This window comes from Octopus sinensis, linkage group LG8 (assembly GCF_006345805.1).
Source record: "Octopus sinensis linkage group LG8, ASM634580v1, whole genome shotgun sequence".
Taxonomy (NCBI): Eukaryota; Metazoa; Mollusca; class Cephalopoda; order Octopoda; family Octopodidae; genus Octopus; species Octopus sinensis.
This window is the reverse complement of record NC_043004.1, coordinates 74,991,983-75,013,866: the sequence shown is the minus strand read 5'-3', so window position 1 is coordinate 75,013,866 and position 21,884 is coordinate 74,991,983. Positions and strand designations below refer to the sequence as shown.

Genomic DNA, 21,884 nt, shown 5'->3' with positions numbered 1-21,884 from the left:
ATGGGTGGGTTACTTAACTGGTTCAGAAGCATCTGGCAGTGCAGATGTATCTCACTGGGTGATAAATAGATACAAGTCATTAGAATAACAGTTCCTCAATGTATCTTCTGATTTCATAGAAAGAAATGCAGCAAAATGAAGGAAATATCATCATTTCAATAGAAAATCAAAAATTAAATCACAGATGAAGAAAAGAAACAAACATACCATACAAAGTATATATATGCGTATATATATATATATATATATATATATATATATATATATATGTATGGAAAAGTATATATATAGGTATGTATGTATGTATGTATGTATAACCCACCACATACACACACGCATACACATTGATATTTACATAATATTATTGTGAGTGTATATTATTCTGACCTAACGAGGTGCTTCAATTTAAGTACCAAATTCAACTGAATTTTAATTATATTTTAGTTCGTCAACATTAATCATATGACACATCATTACTTAACTTTAATAGGATGGAAAGGGTCAGCATGGACCTTTTTCTGAAGGACATCCTTAAACTATGTCAAATCATTTCAGATGTCCTGTATTTTGGGGTTCGTTAATTCATCTGATGAAAACGGTTTCTTTACAATGATGTCATGTTTTCATTAATCAATTAAAGGAGTTGTCAGAAACGGCCGTAATGGATTGACACCTGCACCTCCTACTGTTGCTCATATACATACATATATATATATATATATATATATATATATATATACACACACACACACGCACACACATCTGTGTGTCTTTGTGGCTGTGTTTGTCCACCACCAACACTTGACTACTGATGTTGGTGTGTTTACATTTCCATAACTTAGCAGTCTGGCAAAAGAGACCAATAGAATAAGTATCAAGCTTAAAAGAAAATATAAATACTGGAATCGATTCATTCAATTAAAATTTCTTCAAGGTTGTGCCCCAGCATGGCCACAGTCTAAAGACCAAAACAAGTAAAAGGTAAATGATTAAAAAATTGAAGTTCCCTGTGAGGGGCTGGCTATATTAATTAACACACAATCTGATTTAAATTAAATCTGATATTAATTAACATACAATCTGATTTAAATTAAATCTGATATTAATTAACATACAATCTGATTTAAATTAAATCTGATATTAAGTCAATACTTTATACTGTGTCTACAAACCAAGATTAGTTCGGCTCTTCTTTTCACTATCAATGTAGTGCAGTTTAAGGCATGGTATTTTCCAATTAAATATAACATCAATAATTTGTTTTACATCAGCACAACAGAGAATTATATTAAGAGCAGACTATTTAAACACAATCTGATTTACTGATTGTTTATTATTTCATCTTTTTTCAGTTCCATCATCTTTTTATGTGTTAGCAATGCGTGATGGAATTCGTGGATTTTCTTTTGATAATGAAAACCAATATGATGCTATGGTGCCAGTTGGTGGAGGTTGTAAAACTTATTTTGTTTCTTTAAAATTCTTTCACCATTTTCCATTTCTTTTTCCATTTTTTTATTCAATGATCTTTGGTAGTTAAAGAAGCAAAAGACAAGATAGTGGCATGTAATCAGATGTATGACATTACCAGTGTTTTGTCTGTTATCTTTAAAAAAGTCAATACTTTATATTGTGTATACAAGCCAAGATTAGTTCTGCTCTTTTTTTCATTATCAATGTAAAGCAGTTTAAGGCATGGTATATTCCAATATAAGTAGTACTATTTTCTACTATTATTAAGTACAGTGGTTCTGTTTAAGATAAACATATAATATCAACAATATCATTCCAGTTTAATTCATGTAACTTAGATAATCAGTACTGCATAGATAGATCATGATCAGGTCATTACAACTGAAAAAATAAGAAATAACATCACTAATTTGTTTTACATCAGCACAACAGGGAATTATATTAAGAGCAGACTACTTAAACACAAGCTTTTCAAACAACATCACATAAAAGATACTATATCTTCCTCGAAGCACATCTGATAAAAACGATTGATTGACATAGTCTGTGTAATGTCAATAGACTTATCTTACACAGTGCATTTTATGTTTGACAGAAAAATATCATATCATAAATTTTCCTGCCCCAATAATGAATAGAAGAAAGTAAAACTCATTTAGATATTGTATAAAATGTTTGTTAAATGTTTTTTTATGATTACAGATGAAGTATTTATGACATCCCATATTACATAACACACTACCTTCCCACCTTGCATTTTGCTTGTCCAAGAACTACAAAATTCCCTGAAGATTACTATGCCCAAGTGCTTGAATTCTACCATGTGACCATGATACAAATAAAGTCACTACAGACAGAGTAGTTATATACACATATAGTTTATATACACACATATATGAATTTCAATGAGTGGAATACAAATTTGCAACTGAACATTGTAAAAGTAAACTCCTACAGATTAATTCTTACTGATTGAATCAGTTTTCTTTCCAACCATGTCATTGACTCTCTGAGGGAAAATCACAGAAGTTGCAATGTTTCATTTCCTCCACATGTAAATAATCCATCCAGAATATTCTATATTAACTCATATAACTTGTAGCATGCCACCATCATCATCATTTAACGTCTGTTTTCCTGGGGTCTGGTAAGCCATGGAGGCTGCACCAGGCTCTAGTCTGATTTGGCAGTGTTTCTACAACTGGATGCCTTTCCTAACGCCAACCACTCCATGAGTGTAGTGGGTGTTTTTTTATGTGCCACCGGCACAGGGGCCAGGGGGGCTGGCATACGACCATGATCAGTTGGTGCTTTTACGTGTCACTGACACGGATGCCAGTCAGGCGGCGCTGGCATCTGCCACGTTCGGACAGTGCTTTTTATGTGTCACTGGCACGAGTGTCTTAACTACAATTTCCATTTGATTTTTATTTTGATGTTGACGTACTTGACTCAATAGGTCTCCTCAAGAACAGGCACATATATTTATGAATCATTCTGTCTTTTGCAACTATAGTTCAATATGCAAGCTACGTTGATGTCCATGCGGAGGAAAAATATATTTACTATGTCGCACAATTTGGCGGATATAGAGAGGTTTGTAGAATCCAACAGAATGGCTCTGGTTTTCAGCGTTTGCTCCAATCAGACGGTGGACGTCTTTTTGCCAGAGGCATTGCAGTCGATTGGATTGCAGGTAAGTGTCACTCTGTAATCTTTTGTCTCTTGTGGCAATACATTTGTTTTAAAGCCATTGATTTCATTACATGTTTTATGCCCATCTTGGCTATTGGTCGGTTTCTGCATTTGGGATGAGAAAAATTCCATGTTGAAACTGTAAACTCCAATGTCTAATGTCAAATTTACATCAAGTAGTTTGGCAATTATGGTGAAGATTCTACAACTAAGACCAAACCATGTTTGGAGCTGTCTACTATTCTTTCCAAAAGGATAAAAAAAATTGGTTATTAAGCTAATATCATTTTTTGAAGTGCCTTGCTTATTTCTAATTAACTCACACCATTAAATATGTTAACCTTTTGCCTGTTCATAGCATTTTCCTAAATTTGTCCTAAACATTGACGCTTGTTTTCAGACTTTTAGTGAGCCTTTATTTCATATGTTCTTAGTCATATAAAATTTTCTTTCAGAAATTCGAAGTTACAAATATATCTTGTGTATCACACACAACTAACTTAATTTTCATGCAGATGATGTCCATGAATAATACAAAATCAAGGACATGAGTTCACACGAGGACTTTGTGCACTTTGTAGAAACATTAAAACTTTCTACTTTGCTTTGGCCTCTGGCATATATTATTCTTTCATTCTTTCACTTGTTCCAGTCACTGGATTAGTCATGCTGGATTAGCTGATTATCCTTATTTTGAAATCTGCTACTTATTCTATTAGCCTATTTTAAAATTTCCACCAAGGTATGGGGTAAATAAATGAACCAACACTGTATATGAAGCAGGGAGAGATAAACCTAAACACACACACACACACATGTGCATACATCCAGAGACAAAAGGGCCTCACTCAAGATCACTTATTATGGAGGGAAAGCAGTGCTCAATTGGAGGAAGGAATTCAAATAAAACCCTAACAAGCGTGAATAGTTGAGGAGAGTTGTTAGTAAGGGTCTTGATGTGAATTAGCCCAAGTATATTAGGGCACACAGCCAAAATGAACATGTAACGAGTGGGGGCATATCTTTCTAAAGAGACAAAACCCCTTCAATTGGAACAGTGGGGTAGTATTAAAGGGGGTGGCTTTGAACCAGGTGATGAGAGGTTGAAAGCATTGACAGATACAGAGAGATGACTTGATAGTCATCAAAAAAAAAACGAGAGAGAAACAGGAAAGTCATTAACTGTGCATTATATGGCAGCTTGCAGGGAGTCTGGCAAAGAATGTGTAGGAGGAGGTGGAAGGAAATGCTATAGGAAAGATTACCAAAACAATATTGAACATTTCCTGCAAGAGGCACTCATTGTTGCTCCCTCTGTGCTGAAGAGTATGAGAGCCTAACAGGACTAAAAAAAGCCACATTTGTGCCACCCCATGTTCAAAATAACAATTCAAGTGATGGCACTAACTAAAGGTTGACTTGCAACCATCATATATGTGTGTGCTTGTGTTTCAAGTTATTGTACATAAACTTTAACAATAGGCTCAAAAGAGTCATATGGACTCAAAAGGGTTACATGGATTCAAAAGGGTTACATGAACTAAAAAGAGTAACATGGACTCAAAAGGGTCGCATGGACTCAAAAGAGTCACATTGACTCAGGGACTCAAAAGAGTGACATGGACTCAAAAAGGTCACATGGATTCAAAAGAGTTACATAGACTCAAAAGAGTCACTTCGACTCAAAAGGGTTACATAGACTCAAAAGGGTTACATGGACTCAAAAGAGTCGTATGGACTCAAAAGAGTTACATGGATTCAAAAGGATTACATGGATTCAAAAGAGTTACATGGACTCAAAAGGGTCACATGGGCTCAAAAGGGTTACATGGACTCAAAAGAGTCGTATGAACTCAAAAGAGTCACATGCACCCTAGATGAGAACTACTGATTTCAGATTCAACAACAACAACGACTCCAAAACTATTCTAAGTTTATCCAAATTCTTTTGTTTAGTCTTTGCCTAATTTCGAATTAATATTTCCCTGATCTGTTTACGGAATTGTCTGAACTCAAGCCTCTTTCAATTCTTTTTACTTTGCTCATGGACTTCTCTGAAGAAAGTTACAAGAACACTTTACTCATTCTTTTAGTAATTTCAGATTTTGGATAGAATATTAGAAATCATGAATCCATTGATTAATTCATCTGTATTTATTTCATTTTTATTGCAGGCAATTTTTACTATATTAATAGTCTAATGGCTGATGGCTTTATAGAAGTGTGCCGTCTGAATGGCACATACCGGAAGGTGATTTTGGAAGATAGATCTCTTAGCCTGCAAGGCTTAACTGTTAATCCAATCAAAAGGTAGAAACAAACTTAATCTTCTTAATCTCCTTAATATCAACAACACACTTTTGAAACCCCTATAGGGGCTTTATATCCTCATCATGGCTTAATGTCCACTTTTCCATGCTTGTATGGGTTGGACAGAATTTGTTCAAGCACATCTGTTACAAACCCTCACCTGTTTTCGAGCAAAATAATATTTCCCCAAGGCTAGACATACTTTTCATGGAAGACTGGAAATGAGCAATCTTGCTTGTGTCATTTACATCCATTCCTTCTTCTTGGGCCGTGCCTGGCTCATAAGGGCCGGTTTCCCAGTTTCCTTGGCATATAGGTTCCTTGCCTGGACGGGATGCCAGTCCGTCGCAGGTGAGCTACAAGATGCAAGCGGAAAGAGTGAGAGAAAGTTGTGGTGAAAGAGTCAGCAGAAGTTCGCCACTACCTTCTGCCGGAGCCGCATGGAGCTTAGGTGTTTCGCTCATAAACACACACATCGCCCGATCTGAGATTTGAACCCGTGATCCCATGTGTTCTCCCCCATGGCAACACACCTATCTCTGTCCCTCCATACTTCCAACCCCCTCATCACCTGGCTCAGAGCCACTTCCTTCAATACTCCTCCCCCTCCCAACTGAGGGAGGTTTGTCTTGCAGGAGACCCTGTCAGTGCACCCAGTACACTCTGTAGAGTGGTTGGCATGAGGAAGGGCATCTAGCTGAAGAAAGCATGGCAAAGCAGACAATGGAACCTGATACAGCTCTTGGCTTTGCTTAGCTGCAGTCAAACCATTCTAACCCAGACCATTGACTCTCCCTGAAATTGCTGGCCTTGTACCAAAATTTGAACTCAATATCATATTCAATTCTGAAAATTACAGCTGTTAGACTTGTCCACTAATGAGCCATTTGGTTCATAGCTTATGTCCCTACATGTACTCTATATCCCTACATGTACTCTATATCCTTACATGTACTCTATTTTACCTAGAAGTCAAGTACACATCGTTGTAAGTACTCTAATTTATTGAGTGACCAAAACATTAAGAAACAGAAAATCCAGGAAGTTATGTAGCTAAGACCTTTGTCATCAAAGCTTTGGGAAATGGAAAGGAAATGTTTTGGCATCACCGTTTCACAACTGCCTATTTGGCACCATTAATTCAACTCTGATTTCACATCAGACGTTTAGTGTTTCTCTTCTTCTCTGCCCACTCCTCTCTCTCTGTTGATGTGTGTGAAAACTGTTATTATGTCTTTATGTGTGTAGTCTTTCTCTCTCTATCTCTCTCTCTCTCATTATCTCTTTCTATGTGTATATTTCTGTTTGTGTGTGTTTGCCTCCTGTACTTCCAGTCACCAAAATGAGATGAATGTTTAGTTAGCTAAACCCAATGGTCAGCATCCCATCCAGCCATGCCATATCATCTGATTCCATTGGAAAATTATAATCTGAAACTTAGTTGACTCTCCATTGATCAATACCATTGTTTCAGGAGTTAGACTTCTAAAATCATTTGGGCTAATCTCCATTTAATGAATACATTTATCAGGAATGTTCCGGCAATTTACCCGGTATACAACATCTTAGATAAACAGACCAAAATATTAGTGGTTTGCTTTGATCAAAACCAATATTTGCCAATATGTTTCTTAGGTACCTCTACTGGACAACTCGAGGAACCAATGCCAGACTAGAACGTTCACTGCTGGATGGTACCAATCGAACCGTGCTAGTCTCAAATGCCATGAATCATCCGTTGGACATCACAGTCGACATAAAAACACATGATGTTTACTGGGTTGATGACGTCATAGATGCTATACAGGTAATTCTTCTATTTTTTGGTGACAGAAAATTTCATTGTAAACTTTTTTGCTGTAAGAAAATTCACCAAAAGTAATTTCAATTTAAATGACCACATAACATTTCTTTAATGATTGATGTTGAATAGAGACTTATCAAGTTAATGATTTGATAAAACCTTTTGGCATTCTGGTGTTTTTTTATTAAAAAAAAACATTATCATTGTCCATTCAGTGGATGCATAATGTCAGCGTGCATACATAACAGAGTGTAAGCGCCTTGAGAGAAGTGTTGGACATAAGAAGCATCAGATGTGGTGTGCAAGAGAGACGATTATGCTGGTATGGTCATGTATTGCATATGGATGAAGACAGCTGTGTGAAGAAGTGTCAATGTCTGAAGTGGAGGGAAACTGTGGAAGAGGTAGATCCAGGAAGACCTAGGATGAGGTGGGGAAGCATGACCTTCAAACGATGGTCCTCACAGAGGCAATGACAAGCAATTAAGACCTTTGGAAATATGCTGTACTTGAGAAGACCCAGCAAACCAGTGGCATGTAAAAAGCATCATTCGAGCGTGGTTGATGCTGGTGCCACCTGACTGGCTCCCATGCCAGTTGCCTGTAAAAAGCACCTATTACACTCTCGATGTGGTTGGCATTAGGAAGGGCATCCAGCTGTAGAAACCTTGCCAGATCAGACTGGAGACTGGTGCAGTCTCCTGGTTTGCCAGTCCTTGGTCAAACCATCCAACCCATGCCATCATGGAAAGTGGGTGTTAAACAAAGATGATGATGATGATGATGATACATATATATATATATATCTTGATTCATCATCATCATCATAATCATAGGTTAGTATTCATTTTCCATGCTGGCATGGGTTAGATGGTTTGACCGGAACCAGTAAGCAAATGAGCTGTACTAGGTCCCAGCCTGATTTTGGCTTGGTTTCTACAGCTGGATGCTCTTCCTAACACCAACTACTCCAAGAGTGTAGTGGGTGCTTTTTACCTGTCACTGGTACCAGTCTCACAAATTTAACATAGTGAACAAACTACACCACTTAAGATTCCAGTTCTGTTATTGTTTTAGTTTCATTTATTTCATGAATACCATTCCGCTTGGGGAATGCTGTTAATTCCATGGGGAACTAAAGGCAGGGAGCTGAAAAAATTTCTACAAAAGCAGAATAAATAAAATTCATTTTATGATTTATTGTTGTTTATATTTTGAATTACGTATATACGGGGGCACCAAAATCTTTCAAGTGCTTAAGGCCTTTATGGGTCTTAAACAGGCCCTGATATTGTGGTTGTAAAAAAAATACTGTGTCCCTGCTAGTAACTAATAAAATAAAATAATATATAATATAATTAGGCCCATAGCTCCTCTCCACCAAGAAACCTGTTCCATTCTAGATCCTTCTTTCATATTTTAGCCCAGTATTTCCTGATATAAGGCTGCCTCCCTTTAAACCATGGCCCTTCTCAGCTGAAAGGGATCTTGTCCTATGTTATTGATAACATTGATGCCTTATGTTATTGCCTTATGTCAAAGTTCTGCAGAACATATGATCTCATGTCCATTCCTTATACTTCTGTGATCCTGGATCAAAATTAAAAAACAAAAAACCTTAAACAGCTTTATTTGTGTTTTAACTGCAAATACATGTTTTTGCTTTTTTCCCCCTTTTGTTTTGTTTGCAGCGCATTTCCTTCAGTGGTGGGAATCGAGCTTATATTCGGACAAACCTACCTTCACCTTACGGGATCACAGTTTTTAACGATGATGTCTACTGGGTGGACAGAAATCTGAACCAGGTTGGTTGACATTCAATATTTACAGACAAAATATCTTTTACTTGATTCAGTCGTTGGACTGTGGCCATGCTGGAGCACTACCTTGAAGAGTTCACTTGAACAAATCAACACTAGCACTTAATTTTTTTAGTCTGGTACCCATTCTATTGGTCTCATTTGCTGAACTGCTAAGTTACGGGAGCATAAATAAACCAATGGAACCAACATGGTTATCAAGCAGGAGTGGTGGTGGGAGGGAACAAACACACCTGTGTCGGTGGCACATAAAAACACCATCCGAGCGTGGCCGTCTGCCAGCCTCGTCTGGCACCTGTGTCGGTGGCACATTAAAACACCATCCGAGCGTGGCCGTTCGCCAGCCTCGTCTGGCACCTGTGTCGGTGGCACATAAAATCACCCACTACACTCTCGGAGTGGTTGGCGTTAGGAAGGGCATCCAGCTGTAGAAACACTGCCAGATCTGACTGGCCTGGTGCAGCCTTCGGGCTCCCCAGACCCCAGTTGAACCGTCCAACCCATGCTAGCATGGAAAGCGGACGTTAAACGATGATGATGATGATGATGATGATGATGATATATATATACATAGGATATCATGATGGTTTTGACCAACTGTGCAGCACCATTCAGTCTGGCGGTGTCAAAAGCCCTAAAATAAGTGTTGTTTGGGAATAAACATACCCAAGAAATCACCACATCTTAATTCTAGCAAGGATTAAATATCAACTATTAATTAAACTACAACAAGAAACACATTTACCCAATGTACAATAGAATCAGTAAATAAATTCAATAAGTAAATCTATAACCAACTCCCAAATTATAAAACTAAAAAGCGACCTTTCCTTTAAGCCATGCAAAAAAATATTCCCTCCAGCCTTCCATAGTATAAAAGTGAAATCTTTATAACCACATTCATTCAATCTAATTCTAGACAGGATTAAACGCTGACTTTATAATTAAATTACAACAAGGAAACACATAAACCCCAAGTACACCAATGTCGGTAAATAAAATTAATATTAAACCTACAATAACACCTAAATTATGTAACTAAATAGCGACCAAAGGGCATCCACACAGTTTCCTCCCAAATTCACCCACAAGACTTTGGTCAGCCTGGGGTTATAAAAGAAGACACTTGCCCAAGGTGCTGCACAGTGGGACTGAACCTGAGATTCCATAGTTGGAAAGTAAACTCCTTAACCATATGGCAAAGCTTGTGCATAATGAAGACTCAAAAAAATGTTGGACTTAAATGATTTTCTCATTATTTTTTTTGTTTCAAATTTCTGAAAATAGATTATTTCACTATTTTGCTTCATATTTTTAGGTCCTTAAAGTGGATAAAAATTCTAGAGTTGGTGCCCCAACTGTCGTCAAGAAAAATGTGAGATATCTTATAGACATTGCAATATTTGATAAATCCAACCAACCAGGCGGTATGTATGAGATTTCAATATCTAAACAATTGCCATCCTCATCATCATCATCATCATCTTTTAATATTCCTCTTCCATGCTTTCCATGTTGGCAGGACTACATTGTGCTCCAATATCTGATTTAGCAAGGTTTCAGAAACTGGAAGATTTTCTTATACCAAGCACTTTACGGAATGTATTGAGTGCATTTTCCCTTGCACCAGCATTGTAAGGTCACTATGCAACTAAGATCGCCTTCAGCTGAGGAGGGTTATGGTTCAAAGGGAGGCAGCTTTGTATTTGGAAATAAAGGGCTAAAATATAGAAAAAGGGTCCAGAACAGAACAGGTTTCTTGGTGGAGTGGAGTTATAAGGAGGTGACGCCTTTGGTCATGAATGACCATGGGGTTGCACCTAGAAAGTTCCCCTCTGAGGCACAAGTCTAGGCGAGGTTGATATGGATGTCAATCTTGATGAACTGGTTAGAAGACAGAGGCATTAAACATCAAGAAGTGGAACAGTTACAGAGAACAAACAAAGATCAGAGAATTGTGTCACCTATGTCCAACATTCTGGACATAGCACCTAAAAAGACAGAAGGATTGAGATAGTGAATATATTATTTTGGGTGAAGCAGGAAAGAGAGATAAAATAGCAATGATGAAGCATCAGGCCGGACCCTCAAGATACAAGAAGCAGGAAAGAAGTGACTGGGGACAGGACAAGGTGTGTGATAAGTTTTATAAGCCCTAAAATTCACTCAATAGTTGTCCACGGACATATGATGTAGTGGTTAAGAGTGCAGGCTACTAACCCCAAGATTCCAAGTTCGACTCCAGGCAGTAACCTGAATAATAATAATAATAACATTGAAAAATACCTTAGGAATGAGAACCCAGGTTCAAAATTTCCCCAAGACACCTGATGAAGGCTGGAGGGTACATCAGCCAAAATGTTGTGTTAACAACAAACAAGATAAATATCTATCAAATGTAAATAAAGTATTGTAAATATCCATATGAATTTAACATTTCGGACAGAATCAGTAGAACATCACACAAAATACCTGGCAATATTTAATTACAAACCTTTATGTTCTGTGTTCAAATCCCACCAACCCTTCCTTTTTTTCTTTTGTCTTGACTCCAAGGACTTGTAAGTCTGGTTGCCCAATTTCCATAGCATATAAGTGACCAAGATGACAACATCCACCCCACCAAATGAACAGGCCACCCCAGTTCGTTACTGAGTTTATGGCAAGCAATTTTTAAAAGAATGAGTTAAGTCAATTACATTGATAAACCACCGCACCCACCTACCCACCCACCCAGTATTCAACTGGTATTTTATTTTATCAAACCTGAAGTGATGAAAGATAAAGTTAACCTCAGCAGGGTTTGAAATCAGAACAGAAAAGAATTAGATGAAATGGCACCAAACGTTTTGTCCAATATTCAAATACTTCTAAGCTGGCAGAATCGTTAGCGCGCCGGGCAAAATGCCTAGCAGTATTTCGTCTGCCGTTACGTTCTGAGTTCAAATTCTGCTGAGGTTGATTTTGCCTTTCATCCTTTCGGGGTCGATTATATAAGTACCAGTTACGCACTGGGATCAATATAATCAACTAAATCCGTTTGTCTGTCCTTGTTTGTCCCCTCTGTTTTTAGCCCCTTGTGGGTAGTAAAGAAATAGGTATTTCATCTGTCTTTACATTCTGAGTTCAAATTCTGCTGAGGTTGACTTTGCCTTTCATCCTTTCAGGGTTGATAAATTAGGTACCAGTCGCATACTAGGGTTGATCTAATCAATTGTCCCCTTGGCCCAAAAATGTGCCTAGAGTGTCTAGAGTAGAAAAGAATATTCTAATGCTTCTGCTAACTCACTGTGTTTCTGACGCTTCCAAGCATTAACAGAAGAAAGAACCATAATACAATGGGCTGTGACCCCTACCCCAAAGGGAGGCATTGTGTCTATGTTAGAAGCCATTAAACAATATTTCATGAGAAATGGTATTTTCTTGAATAATGTCCTTGTCCTTTCACAGCATTTCTTCCCAGGAAATGATTGCGATGAGAATGGTAGTGGTGCTGATGGTGATATTGATGGTAGTGGAAGTGGAGCTGAAGCTGGTATTGGCAGTGGTGGAGGTGCTGGTGGTGCTGGTACAGATGGTGGTGCTTCTGCTGATGCTGGTATTGATGATGATGATGGTGATGTTGTTGTTGTTATTGATGTGGGAAGTGTTTCCTCAGCTTCACTTTCTTCCAATGTTATTAAACCATTTTTTGCTGATAACATTTGTTGTGAATTTCCTTTTCATATTTGCTTTGCAAGATTTTTTATGCAAATTTGTGTGCGGAAACCTATTTTGTTTTATCTCAGACAGGATCATTATGCCAATGATAAATACACAGCTCAAGTGAGACCATAACCTTGTGGCCTATGCCAGGGGTGTAACCAGCCCACTTATGCGTACCTTTCCTTCACTGGACACTAAACTCTGCTTGCAAAGACCTGTTGAGGCAAGTGAAATCGAAATCAAATTCGATGACTGACATCTGTGCTAGTGGCACATAAAAAACACCATTCAAGCATGATCGTTACCTGCGTTACCTTACTGGTTCTTGTGCTGGTGGCACATGAAAAAATATTCAAGCAAGGTCATTACCAGTGCCACTGTACTGGCACCTGTGCAAGTGCCACATAAAAAGCACCATTTGAGTATGGCTGTTGCCAGTACTGCCTGACTGGCCCTCGTGCCGGTGGCACGTAAAAGCACCCACTACACTCTCGGAGTGGTTGGTGTTAGGAAGGGCATCCAGCTATAGAAACTCTGCCAGATCAGATTGGAGCCTGGTGCAGCCATCTGGCTCACCAGTCCCCAGTCAAACTGTCCAACCCATGCCAGCATGGAAAGTGGACGTTAAACGATGATGATGGTTCTGTCTCACTTCTTGATTGTGTATTTGTCAAATGGCTAGCTATTTAACCAATTAAGCAATTGGTTGTTTGATTAATCATTAAACCAATCAGGTTTGTCAAAATGTTTTTGTTGCCATTCATCATCTCATCAATGACATTTCCTGTCCACTTTAGGTCTGAAGCTGACCTGAAGTAGATTAGTTAATTGGTTAAATACTTAACCAATTGACTAATAACAATAAAAGAAGTGAAACAGAGTCAATGTGTGTGTGTGCTTATTATTGGTATGATGACTCACCCAAGATTTGTTTTTAATATTTATTACTTAGCTGTGTAACCTTTTTAAGGTGGTCACCAGGCAGAATTGTTAGCATGCCAGGCAAAATGCTGCTCAGCAGTTTGAAGGTCTTCATGTTCTGAGTTCAAATTCCACTGAGGTCGACTTTGCATTTCATCCTTTCAGGGTCAACAAATCAAGTATCAGTTTAACACTGGGGCTGATGTAATATTCCAGCCCCTCCCCTCCAAAATTGCTAACCTTGGCCAAAATGTGAAACCAATATTCAAATACACAACTGTGTTACATTTTTCAGATCCCAGTAATCCTTGTGCTGTCAACAATGGTGGGTGTGACCAGTTATGCTTTGCTATTGCTGGAAGCCCTCAGCCTGTGTGCAAATGTGTTGAAGGAGACCTCGATTCTGATGGAAAGAAATGCAAACGTAAGATACATTTTAGGTTTTTTTGCAACAGTTCCTTTCCCTACAAGATTTCTTTTTTTACTTAACTCATGGTACAGATGCGAATACACTTGCAAAGAGCTTGGCTGTGACAGCTTATCGAGTGGATCTCAGCCAACAAAATAGTCTCTATAGGATCAAACTGCTAGAAATAGCAGCCAAATCCCCCTCATGGTTGTTACAACTTACTTTCCTCTTTCTTAATTTCTATGAGGCTGAGTGACTTTGAGCCCCCAAAAAAGAGCCTCTATAGGATCAAACTGCTTGAAATAGCAACCAAATCTCCCTCATGGTCATAACAATCTACTCTGCTCCTTACTCTTTCTAAATGTGTCTAACCCAACAAAGCAGCCCTTTATAGGGTCAAGTTACTAGAAATAACAGCCAGATCGCCTTCAAATCACACTCTACCATCTTAAGACATGACATGTTGGAATATGTAATCCTCCAAGTAGTTTAGACACAGATTTATCTCCTCTTCAGAGTAATAATGGTGGTGGTGGTGGTGGTGATGGTAGTTCTTCTGTCTTGAAGCAAAGGGCTCTTCGGGTCAGTTATTCTGTTTCAATGGTGTATAAGTGACCAATATCACAACATTGGCCCTGAACGGTACACCAGCCCCTCGTAGGGCTACACTCTTACAGCTGAGTGAAGTAATGAAATGCTTAATTCAAGAACCCAATGCACCACAACCTAACCTCTAGGCCAAAGGTTCTCAACCCATTTTAGCCAAATGCCCTCCCCACCAGAAAATATTTTTATTTTTCAATATACTACTTACTTTGATATCAGCAGATAATGATTAAAAAATAAAGGACGTAGTTTTACATTTGCGCTTGCATGCAGTCGGGAGTACAGATGTACAAACTGAAATGCAAAGAATCCAAAATAAGGAATTGAAAGTTTGGTAATTGTGCTTATTTCCATCATGTGACACTTATGAGATCGACATGTTATCTATTAAAAGAGAGCTCTTTGGTACAAGAGAACCCCTTTGCTCCATATGGCCCCCTGTTGAGAACCTTTGCTCTAGACCAAGTACCTTCACTTTTTCAGATTAAAGAATAAAATAAATCCATTTTCTTAATACCTGCCTTGTTTCTGCTATGCAATACCCTGCTTTTATTTTCAGCATCAAAGGAATTTTTGCTGATGGCCATTGATTCCAGCATCCACTCAATATCTTTGCACCCTAACCGAACACGTCAAAAGATTACAACTATTGCAGCCACCGACGAAGTTAGTAGTGTAGGATATGATGCTAAAAGCAATCAGATTTACTATGGTATAAACAATCCTGCAGCTATAGTCCGATATGATGTTGAAACGAAAACCAGTCAACAGTTTGTTATTGATCCAGAGAACAAACAAGGTAAATATATAATATGGTAAATATATAATGTGGGTGAATATACAAAATGGTAAATATATAATATCATTAACAATATAAAATGGTAAATGTATAATGTGGTTGAATATATAGCGTGGGTGAATATACAGTATAATGTAGTAAATATACAATGTAAGTAATTATATAAAATGGTAAATATTTAATGTGGATGAATATACAAAATAATATAGTAAATATACAATGTTATATTTCTAAAATGAATGCTTACATTGTAAGGTTGGCAGAAACGTTGGGGTGCTGGGTGAAATGCTTAGTGGTATTTCATCTGTCTTTATGTTTTGAGTTCAAATTTTACCAAGGTTGAATTTGACGTACAAATCATTTAATTAATATTTTTTAACTAAACACTTTCAAACTTCCAATACTGGTAGAATGTGTCACATAGAACAGGGTTTATTCTTAATGTTTTTGACAAAATTTTGTATTTTAGAAGCGATATTTCATCTGTCTTTACGTTCTGAGTTCAAATTCCACCGAGTTTGACTTTGCCTTTCATTCAGATCTATTCAATTAGATGGACAGATTATTTAGTTAATTTTTTTTAACTAAACACTTTCAAACTTCCAATACTAGTAGAATGTGTCACATAGAACAGGGTTTACTCTTAACGTTTTTGATAAAATTTTGTATATAGCAGTTCAGCAAAAGATACTGATAGAATAAGTTCCAGGCTTAGAAAAAATGTACCAAATGTACTAAAACTCTTCAAAGAAGTGCCCCAGCATGGCCACATTCCAGTGGCTAAAACAAGTAAAACAATAAAAGACATGCACACAAATCCTTTGTGACACTGCAACTGAAACATTCATTTAACATGTAGCATTGGTTGTAAGTGTATTTTATCCTACATGTTTTTAATGTGGTTGTACATGATATAAACTCGTCTTCCATTTGATTCAGCTTTCATTGGCAAAATCGCTGTTGACTGGACCGGTCAAAAGATTTACTGGACAGATGCGTTATACAATAGGATTTCAGTGATGAGTTTTGACTCAACATACAAGGCTACTTTGCTGACCACACAGAAACCCAGGAGCATTGTGCTTGACCCTTGTAAAGGGTATGTATCCTCTAACTCACCTCATCATTGCATTTCTATTTTTTAATATTTTTAATATCATTCTTTCAATTCAGGATTTTTTTCTTTTTTCTTTTCTTTTTTGCTGGAGTCTTGCATGAGTAATCGGTTTGCTACATGCAGCCTATGGTACCATACTATCCGTTCTGTTCAGCCATCTAATATTTTCTTGTTGATTCTGTCCATGCCAAGAAGGCAAACATTTGGCCACAACTTTGCTGAACACTCGATACGCATTTCCTTTATATTTCTCATCATATCTTCTGGGGTACTGTCCCCAATGACCCAACAATAATTGGTACTGCCTTCACCTTTTTCATTTTCCACAGCTGAGCTATCTCATATTTAAAAGGATTATATATGTCTAATTTCTTTTGCCTTCCTTCTTAACTATTCATTATTATTATTGTTATTGTTGTTGTTGTTATCACTGTTATTTACTCTTAATTTGCATGTTTGATGCAATTGCCTGCTGAGACACACCCAGTACCCTAGGGCAAGTGAAGGGTAGGAGATGTTACACTATAACTGAAAGCTTGACCAGGGGAAGTGGCAAGGGCAGATGTGAAACATCTCCATATAATACAACCCCAAAATTTAAATCCATAGAGATTTTCTAATGGTGTGGGAACAGTCTCATTATTATTATTATTGTTATTATAATTATTATTGAGTGAGAGAGCAGCACATGCCATCAAAGTGATGCTGGGGTACAAATATAGGAAACCCATTATGTAAATCATGACTACCCATCCGTTAAAGGTACACCAGGCACATGCATCACAAATATGGGTGCGCAACATTGTGAGCTCATATCGAAATAACCAGCTCAGGACCTTCCAGGTGGGGCCCAGTTAGAATTCTCATCAGGTCAAATCACTGGTTCCTCATAAAAGGTCCCTAAGATAAGGGTTGTTTAAGGATGATGAACGAAATACTTATGTTTTCAGGGGTGAATTATTGAAACCCCCAAAGAATCCCTCTCAACACAAAGCTATGATGCTCCCCACTACTTCTGCTCGTGATCAGAGATGCACATATTGTCAGCCACTAAGGGACACGCTCAACTGGTGAAGGTCAAGCAACTGACAAGTAAATTTGTGGTATTGCCTAGAATATTTGTTGTAGTCCATCTTTTACACCAAAACAAACCATGTGCATGATAACACTTCCAATCAGTTAAGATCAGATGCCACGAGATCCACCGCCTGGTATTACAACAGGGGCAGCACATGGCTCAGTGCTTAGGGCATTACACTCACAATCTAACAATCAGGATTTCAACTCCTAGAACAAGTGGTACATTGTGTTCTTGAGCAAGCTGCTTCATTTCATATTGCTCTGAAATCAATTGACACCTGATCTATGGTACACCATGCACCTGTTCAGCCAACGTTGATTTGATGGAAAGAGGGAGCTAATGCACAACATAAACATTTGATCTAGTTTCTGCTCACGAGCTGTGGCCATGCTGGGGCACTATAGACAAATCATTTGTGCAGGTCTTTCAGCAAATAGTTGAACACTCACATGTCACCTTTATTGGGAGCAGGGTCTATCATTATTATTAGTAGTAGTATTAGAATTATTAAGGTGATAAGCTGCCAGTTGTGCATTAATTTCACAAGCAGACTGTTCTATTGACCAGATCAACTGGAACATTATTCATGGTAACCGAGGGAGTGCCAGGCGGTCAATCGGTCATCCTACTCTAATATGATCTGCTTAAGTGAACCTTATTTAGTACTTCTTATGTTTAAGAGATAAAGATTTATTTCTTTTTTGTCTGCCTTTGTTGGTTGACTTTCTCTTTGTGGACGAATTTGTTACTCACTGACCCAGTTCTGAATTCATTGTGTTCTATCTGATCTGTAGACTGGACCCTGCCCCCCCCCCCAGTGATTATGACAATGAGGGTTCCCTTTGATCCATTGAATGGAACAACCTGCTTGTGAAATTCATATGCAAGTGGCCAAGCACTCCACAAATACACATACCCCTGCAAGTGGCCGAGTACTCCATAGATACACATGTACCCCTGCCGTGGTTCTCAGGAAGATTCAGCATGATACCAAATGCGACAAGGCTGGCCCCTAATGAATTACAGGTACAATTCGTTTTTGCCAGCTGTATAGACTGGAACAATGTAAAGTAAAGTATCTTGCTCAAGGACACACTGCACTGCTGAGAATTGAAGTCATAGCCTTATGATTGTGACCCAAATGCTCTGACCACTGAACCATGCTCCTTCACAATCTGTATATTCACAACACCTGTATGAAACCAAACGAGCAACATTGTAATATAAAAACTTTCTTGTATATATATATATATGTTTCTAGGTACATGTATTGGTCGAATTCAGGTATTGGTCAATCACCAAGCATTGAAAAATCAACTATGGCTGGTAATCAAAGATCCGTGCTGGTCAGCTCTGACTTAGGTGACCCAGATGGCCTGGCCATTGACTACACCTATGAAAAGCTTTACTGGGCTGATACACTCAAGTAAGTTGCATAGATTTCGTTTGTCATGAGTGTCTTCATTGTTCCACCTGACACTTAATATTTGTTTTATGGGTATTCGTAAATAAAGTTTGCTTTTCTCTCCCTCTCCTCCTCCCCTCCTCCTCCTCATTATTGTCATCATCATCTCCATTCATTTTCCCATGCTTTTGTTTGTTGCTGCAGATTTTCTACAGCCGGATGCCCTCCCTGTCACTAACCTTCACCTGTTTCCAAGCAAGATAATATTTCCCAATTTGGTCGAACACGTTTTGTCACAGAAAGCTTGAAAAGAACATCGTCATTTACAACCATCGGTGATATCAAAACAAAAGTACACACACACACGTACATACTACGAGCTTCTTTCAGTTTCCATTGACCAACTCCACTCACACTACAGCCCCAGGCTGGATCAACTGGAACACACATTGTCCCAACTGATAGAGTGGCAGCCTTCATTTATAAGCTATTTGTAGTTTTATTTGCTTTAATTTACATCATTAAAAACGAAAAATTAATTAATGTTTTTTTTGTTTTTACTTTTAGTGATAATGTTTCCTATATTTTATTTTATTTTCTCTGAGAGTATTTTATATATGTATGTATTTTCAATGTTTTTTAGAAATCAGATTGAAAGAATTTCTCTCGATGGACGTTACCGTGATGTGATTGTTACCACCACATATGAACCAACATCTATAACTGTCTTCGGTCTTCACATCTACTGGATAAGTTCATTTAGGAGTATGTATTGCAAACTAACCCTTTTCATATATAAATAATATACACAGGTCTGTGAAATGGAACTCTGTGAAAATTGCTTTGATAATTCTATGTTACTTCATGTATGTTTGTGGCACCAATTCATAACATCTAAAAGGCTCGTTTCCATCACCTAAAGTTTTCTCACAATCTATATATATAAAGCTGAAGTTGTCTGTGTATGACAGGTTTGGTAGCCTTCAACTAACACTATCTCATTCCAAGACCCAGCGGTGCAAGTTGACCAAAATTGAAAGTATGATAGAAGGCTTGCTCTTCCTTCCATAAAAGAAAACATTCAAATCGGACCATGTTAACACCAAAAATTATTTACATCAAAAAGGTGCTTTTTTTCTATGAAAATCCCTATTTTTTACGATTTTTTGACTGCTGTGTTACTAATTTTTGGTGTATTTCAACCAGAAAAATGTTCATTTACAGAGAATAACAAGCTATATAATGCAAAATTTTTACTTTTCAAAAATTCCAATTCTAAAGGGTTGAAAAAAAAACAAGCCCTGTCCATAGTTTACACTGGGTACATCTTATGGAGTTTCTACCTATACCTTTTCTACAGATCAAGCAGGGTCATCTACCTGAAGGGATTTGTGATTTGTCTGCCTTCCTACTTTGGATTTTGCTTGGTTGACTCTAAGGTCTTTCGATTCTAGTCCTTGCTTCCACACCTGAAACTTCTCCTCTAGTTCTGATAGTGACTCAGCTATTAGAGCAATGTCATCAGCATAGAGAAGCTCCCAGGGGCATCCTGTCTTGAATTCCTATCCTGTGGAGGGCTCTTCATTAAACCTTGGGCCCAGCAATGACACTTCAGGCATTGAGTGCATATTAAATTTTATTTAACTTGACCAATATTTTTTAAGGAAAGAACAATTTTCATCAAAACAATGATATAATATGTCGACTTGGAATTTACTGCAATGCTTTATGATAAACAACATTTTTTGTTTTCCCATTCAGGGGTCAGTACAATTTTTTTCGGTTTAACTTCTTTCTTTCTCACTCTCTCTCTCCCTCTCTCTCTCTCTCTCTCATTCTATCTATCTCTCTCATTCTATCTCTCTCTCTATCATTCTCTCTCTCTCTCATTCTATCTCTCTCTCTCTCTTCTCTCTCTCTCTCTCTCTCTCTCTCTCTCTCTTTCTATTGATTGTTTTCAACATCACCAGCACCACCACCAACGCCACCACATCTGCCATGCACACACCATTCAGACTTCTGATGACACCACCTTTGACTTCACCTTTGACTTTGCCACCTTCCCTGCTCCTTTGTCACTTCCATCATAGCTTTGAAAAAGTAACTGTTAAAATCGAGCTGCACTGTTCAAAACCTGCACTAAGAATAAGTACAAAGTAAAATTACTACCTGCTTTTCTAGCAAGTTGATTCAGGTAGTTTATCCCGTCCCTCTCCGACATTTAGTTCATGAAATTGAAAAAAAGCACATTATTTATGGGAAGATTCAATATATGTATACACACACAGAAGGCACATGGCTTAGTGTTTAGAGTGTCAGGCTCACAATCATGAGGTAGTGAGTTCGATTCTCAGATCAGGCTGTGTGTTGTGTTCTTGAGCAAGGCACTTTATTTCACATTGCTCCAGTTCACTCAGCTGTAGAAATGAGTTGCAAAGATAAAGCCTCTTTACCTTTGCCCTGGATAGCATCAGTGGCATGGAGAGGGGAGGCTGATATGCATGGGCTACTGCTGGTCTTATATAAAACAACTTTGCCCGGACTTGTGCCTCAGACAGTAACTCTCTAGGTGCAATCCCATGGTCATACATGACTGAAGGGGGTCTTTACCCCCTTACCATTTTTTAGAGAGAGAGAATGCCACATGATCTGCTTAATACTTTTATATTTTTTTTTTGTAACCTTATGATTTTATTTTCTTCCAAAGTTGAGAAAATCGCTTAATATGTCTACTGCACT

General features: G+C 37.9%; 2 protein-coding genes across 2 annotated transcripts in view; both read left to right on the top strand.

Annotated features, from left to right (window-relative positions):
* Positions 1–1,318, top strand: part of LOC118764392 (low-density lipoprotein receptor-related protein 2-like) — a 280,304-nt gene extending 278,986 nt beyond the window's left edge. Inside the window, exon 23 of the mRNA XM_036505163.1 lies at positions 1,272–1,318. Within this exon, the coding sequence (XP_036361056.1) occupies positions 1,272–1,318 (47 nt within the window). The remainder of the gene's footprint in view (positions 1–1,271) is intronic.
* LOC115214850 (low-density lipoprotein receptor-related protein 2-like) overlaps positions 1–21,884 on the top strand; it is a 107,450-nt gene that overhangs the window by 2,224 nt on the left and 83,342 nt on the right. Inside the window, exons 2-12 of the mRNA XM_036505467.1 lie at positions 1,353–1,451; positions 2,990–3,169; positions 5,343–5,478; positions 7,114–7,285; positions 8,974–9,087; positions 10,421–10,529; positions 14,024–14,152; positions 15,303–15,542; positions 16,482–16,641; positions 19,002–19,166; positions 19,789–19,910. Of these exons, the coding sequence (XP_036361360.1) occupies positions 1,379–1,451; positions 2,990–3,169; positions 5,343–5,478; positions 7,114–7,285; positions 8,974–9,087; positions 10,421–10,529; positions 14,024–14,152; positions 15,303–15,542; positions 16,482–16,641; positions 19,002–19,166; positions 19,789–19,910 (1,600 nt within the window). The 5' untranslated portion in view covers positions 1,353–1,378. The remainder of the gene's footprint in view (positions 1–1,352; positions 1,452–2,989; positions 3,170–5,342; positions 5,479–7,113; positions 7,286–8,973; positions 9,088–10,420; positions 10,530–14,023; positions 14,153–15,302; positions 15,543–16,481; positions 16,642–19,001; positions 19,167–19,788; positions 19,911–21,884) is intronic.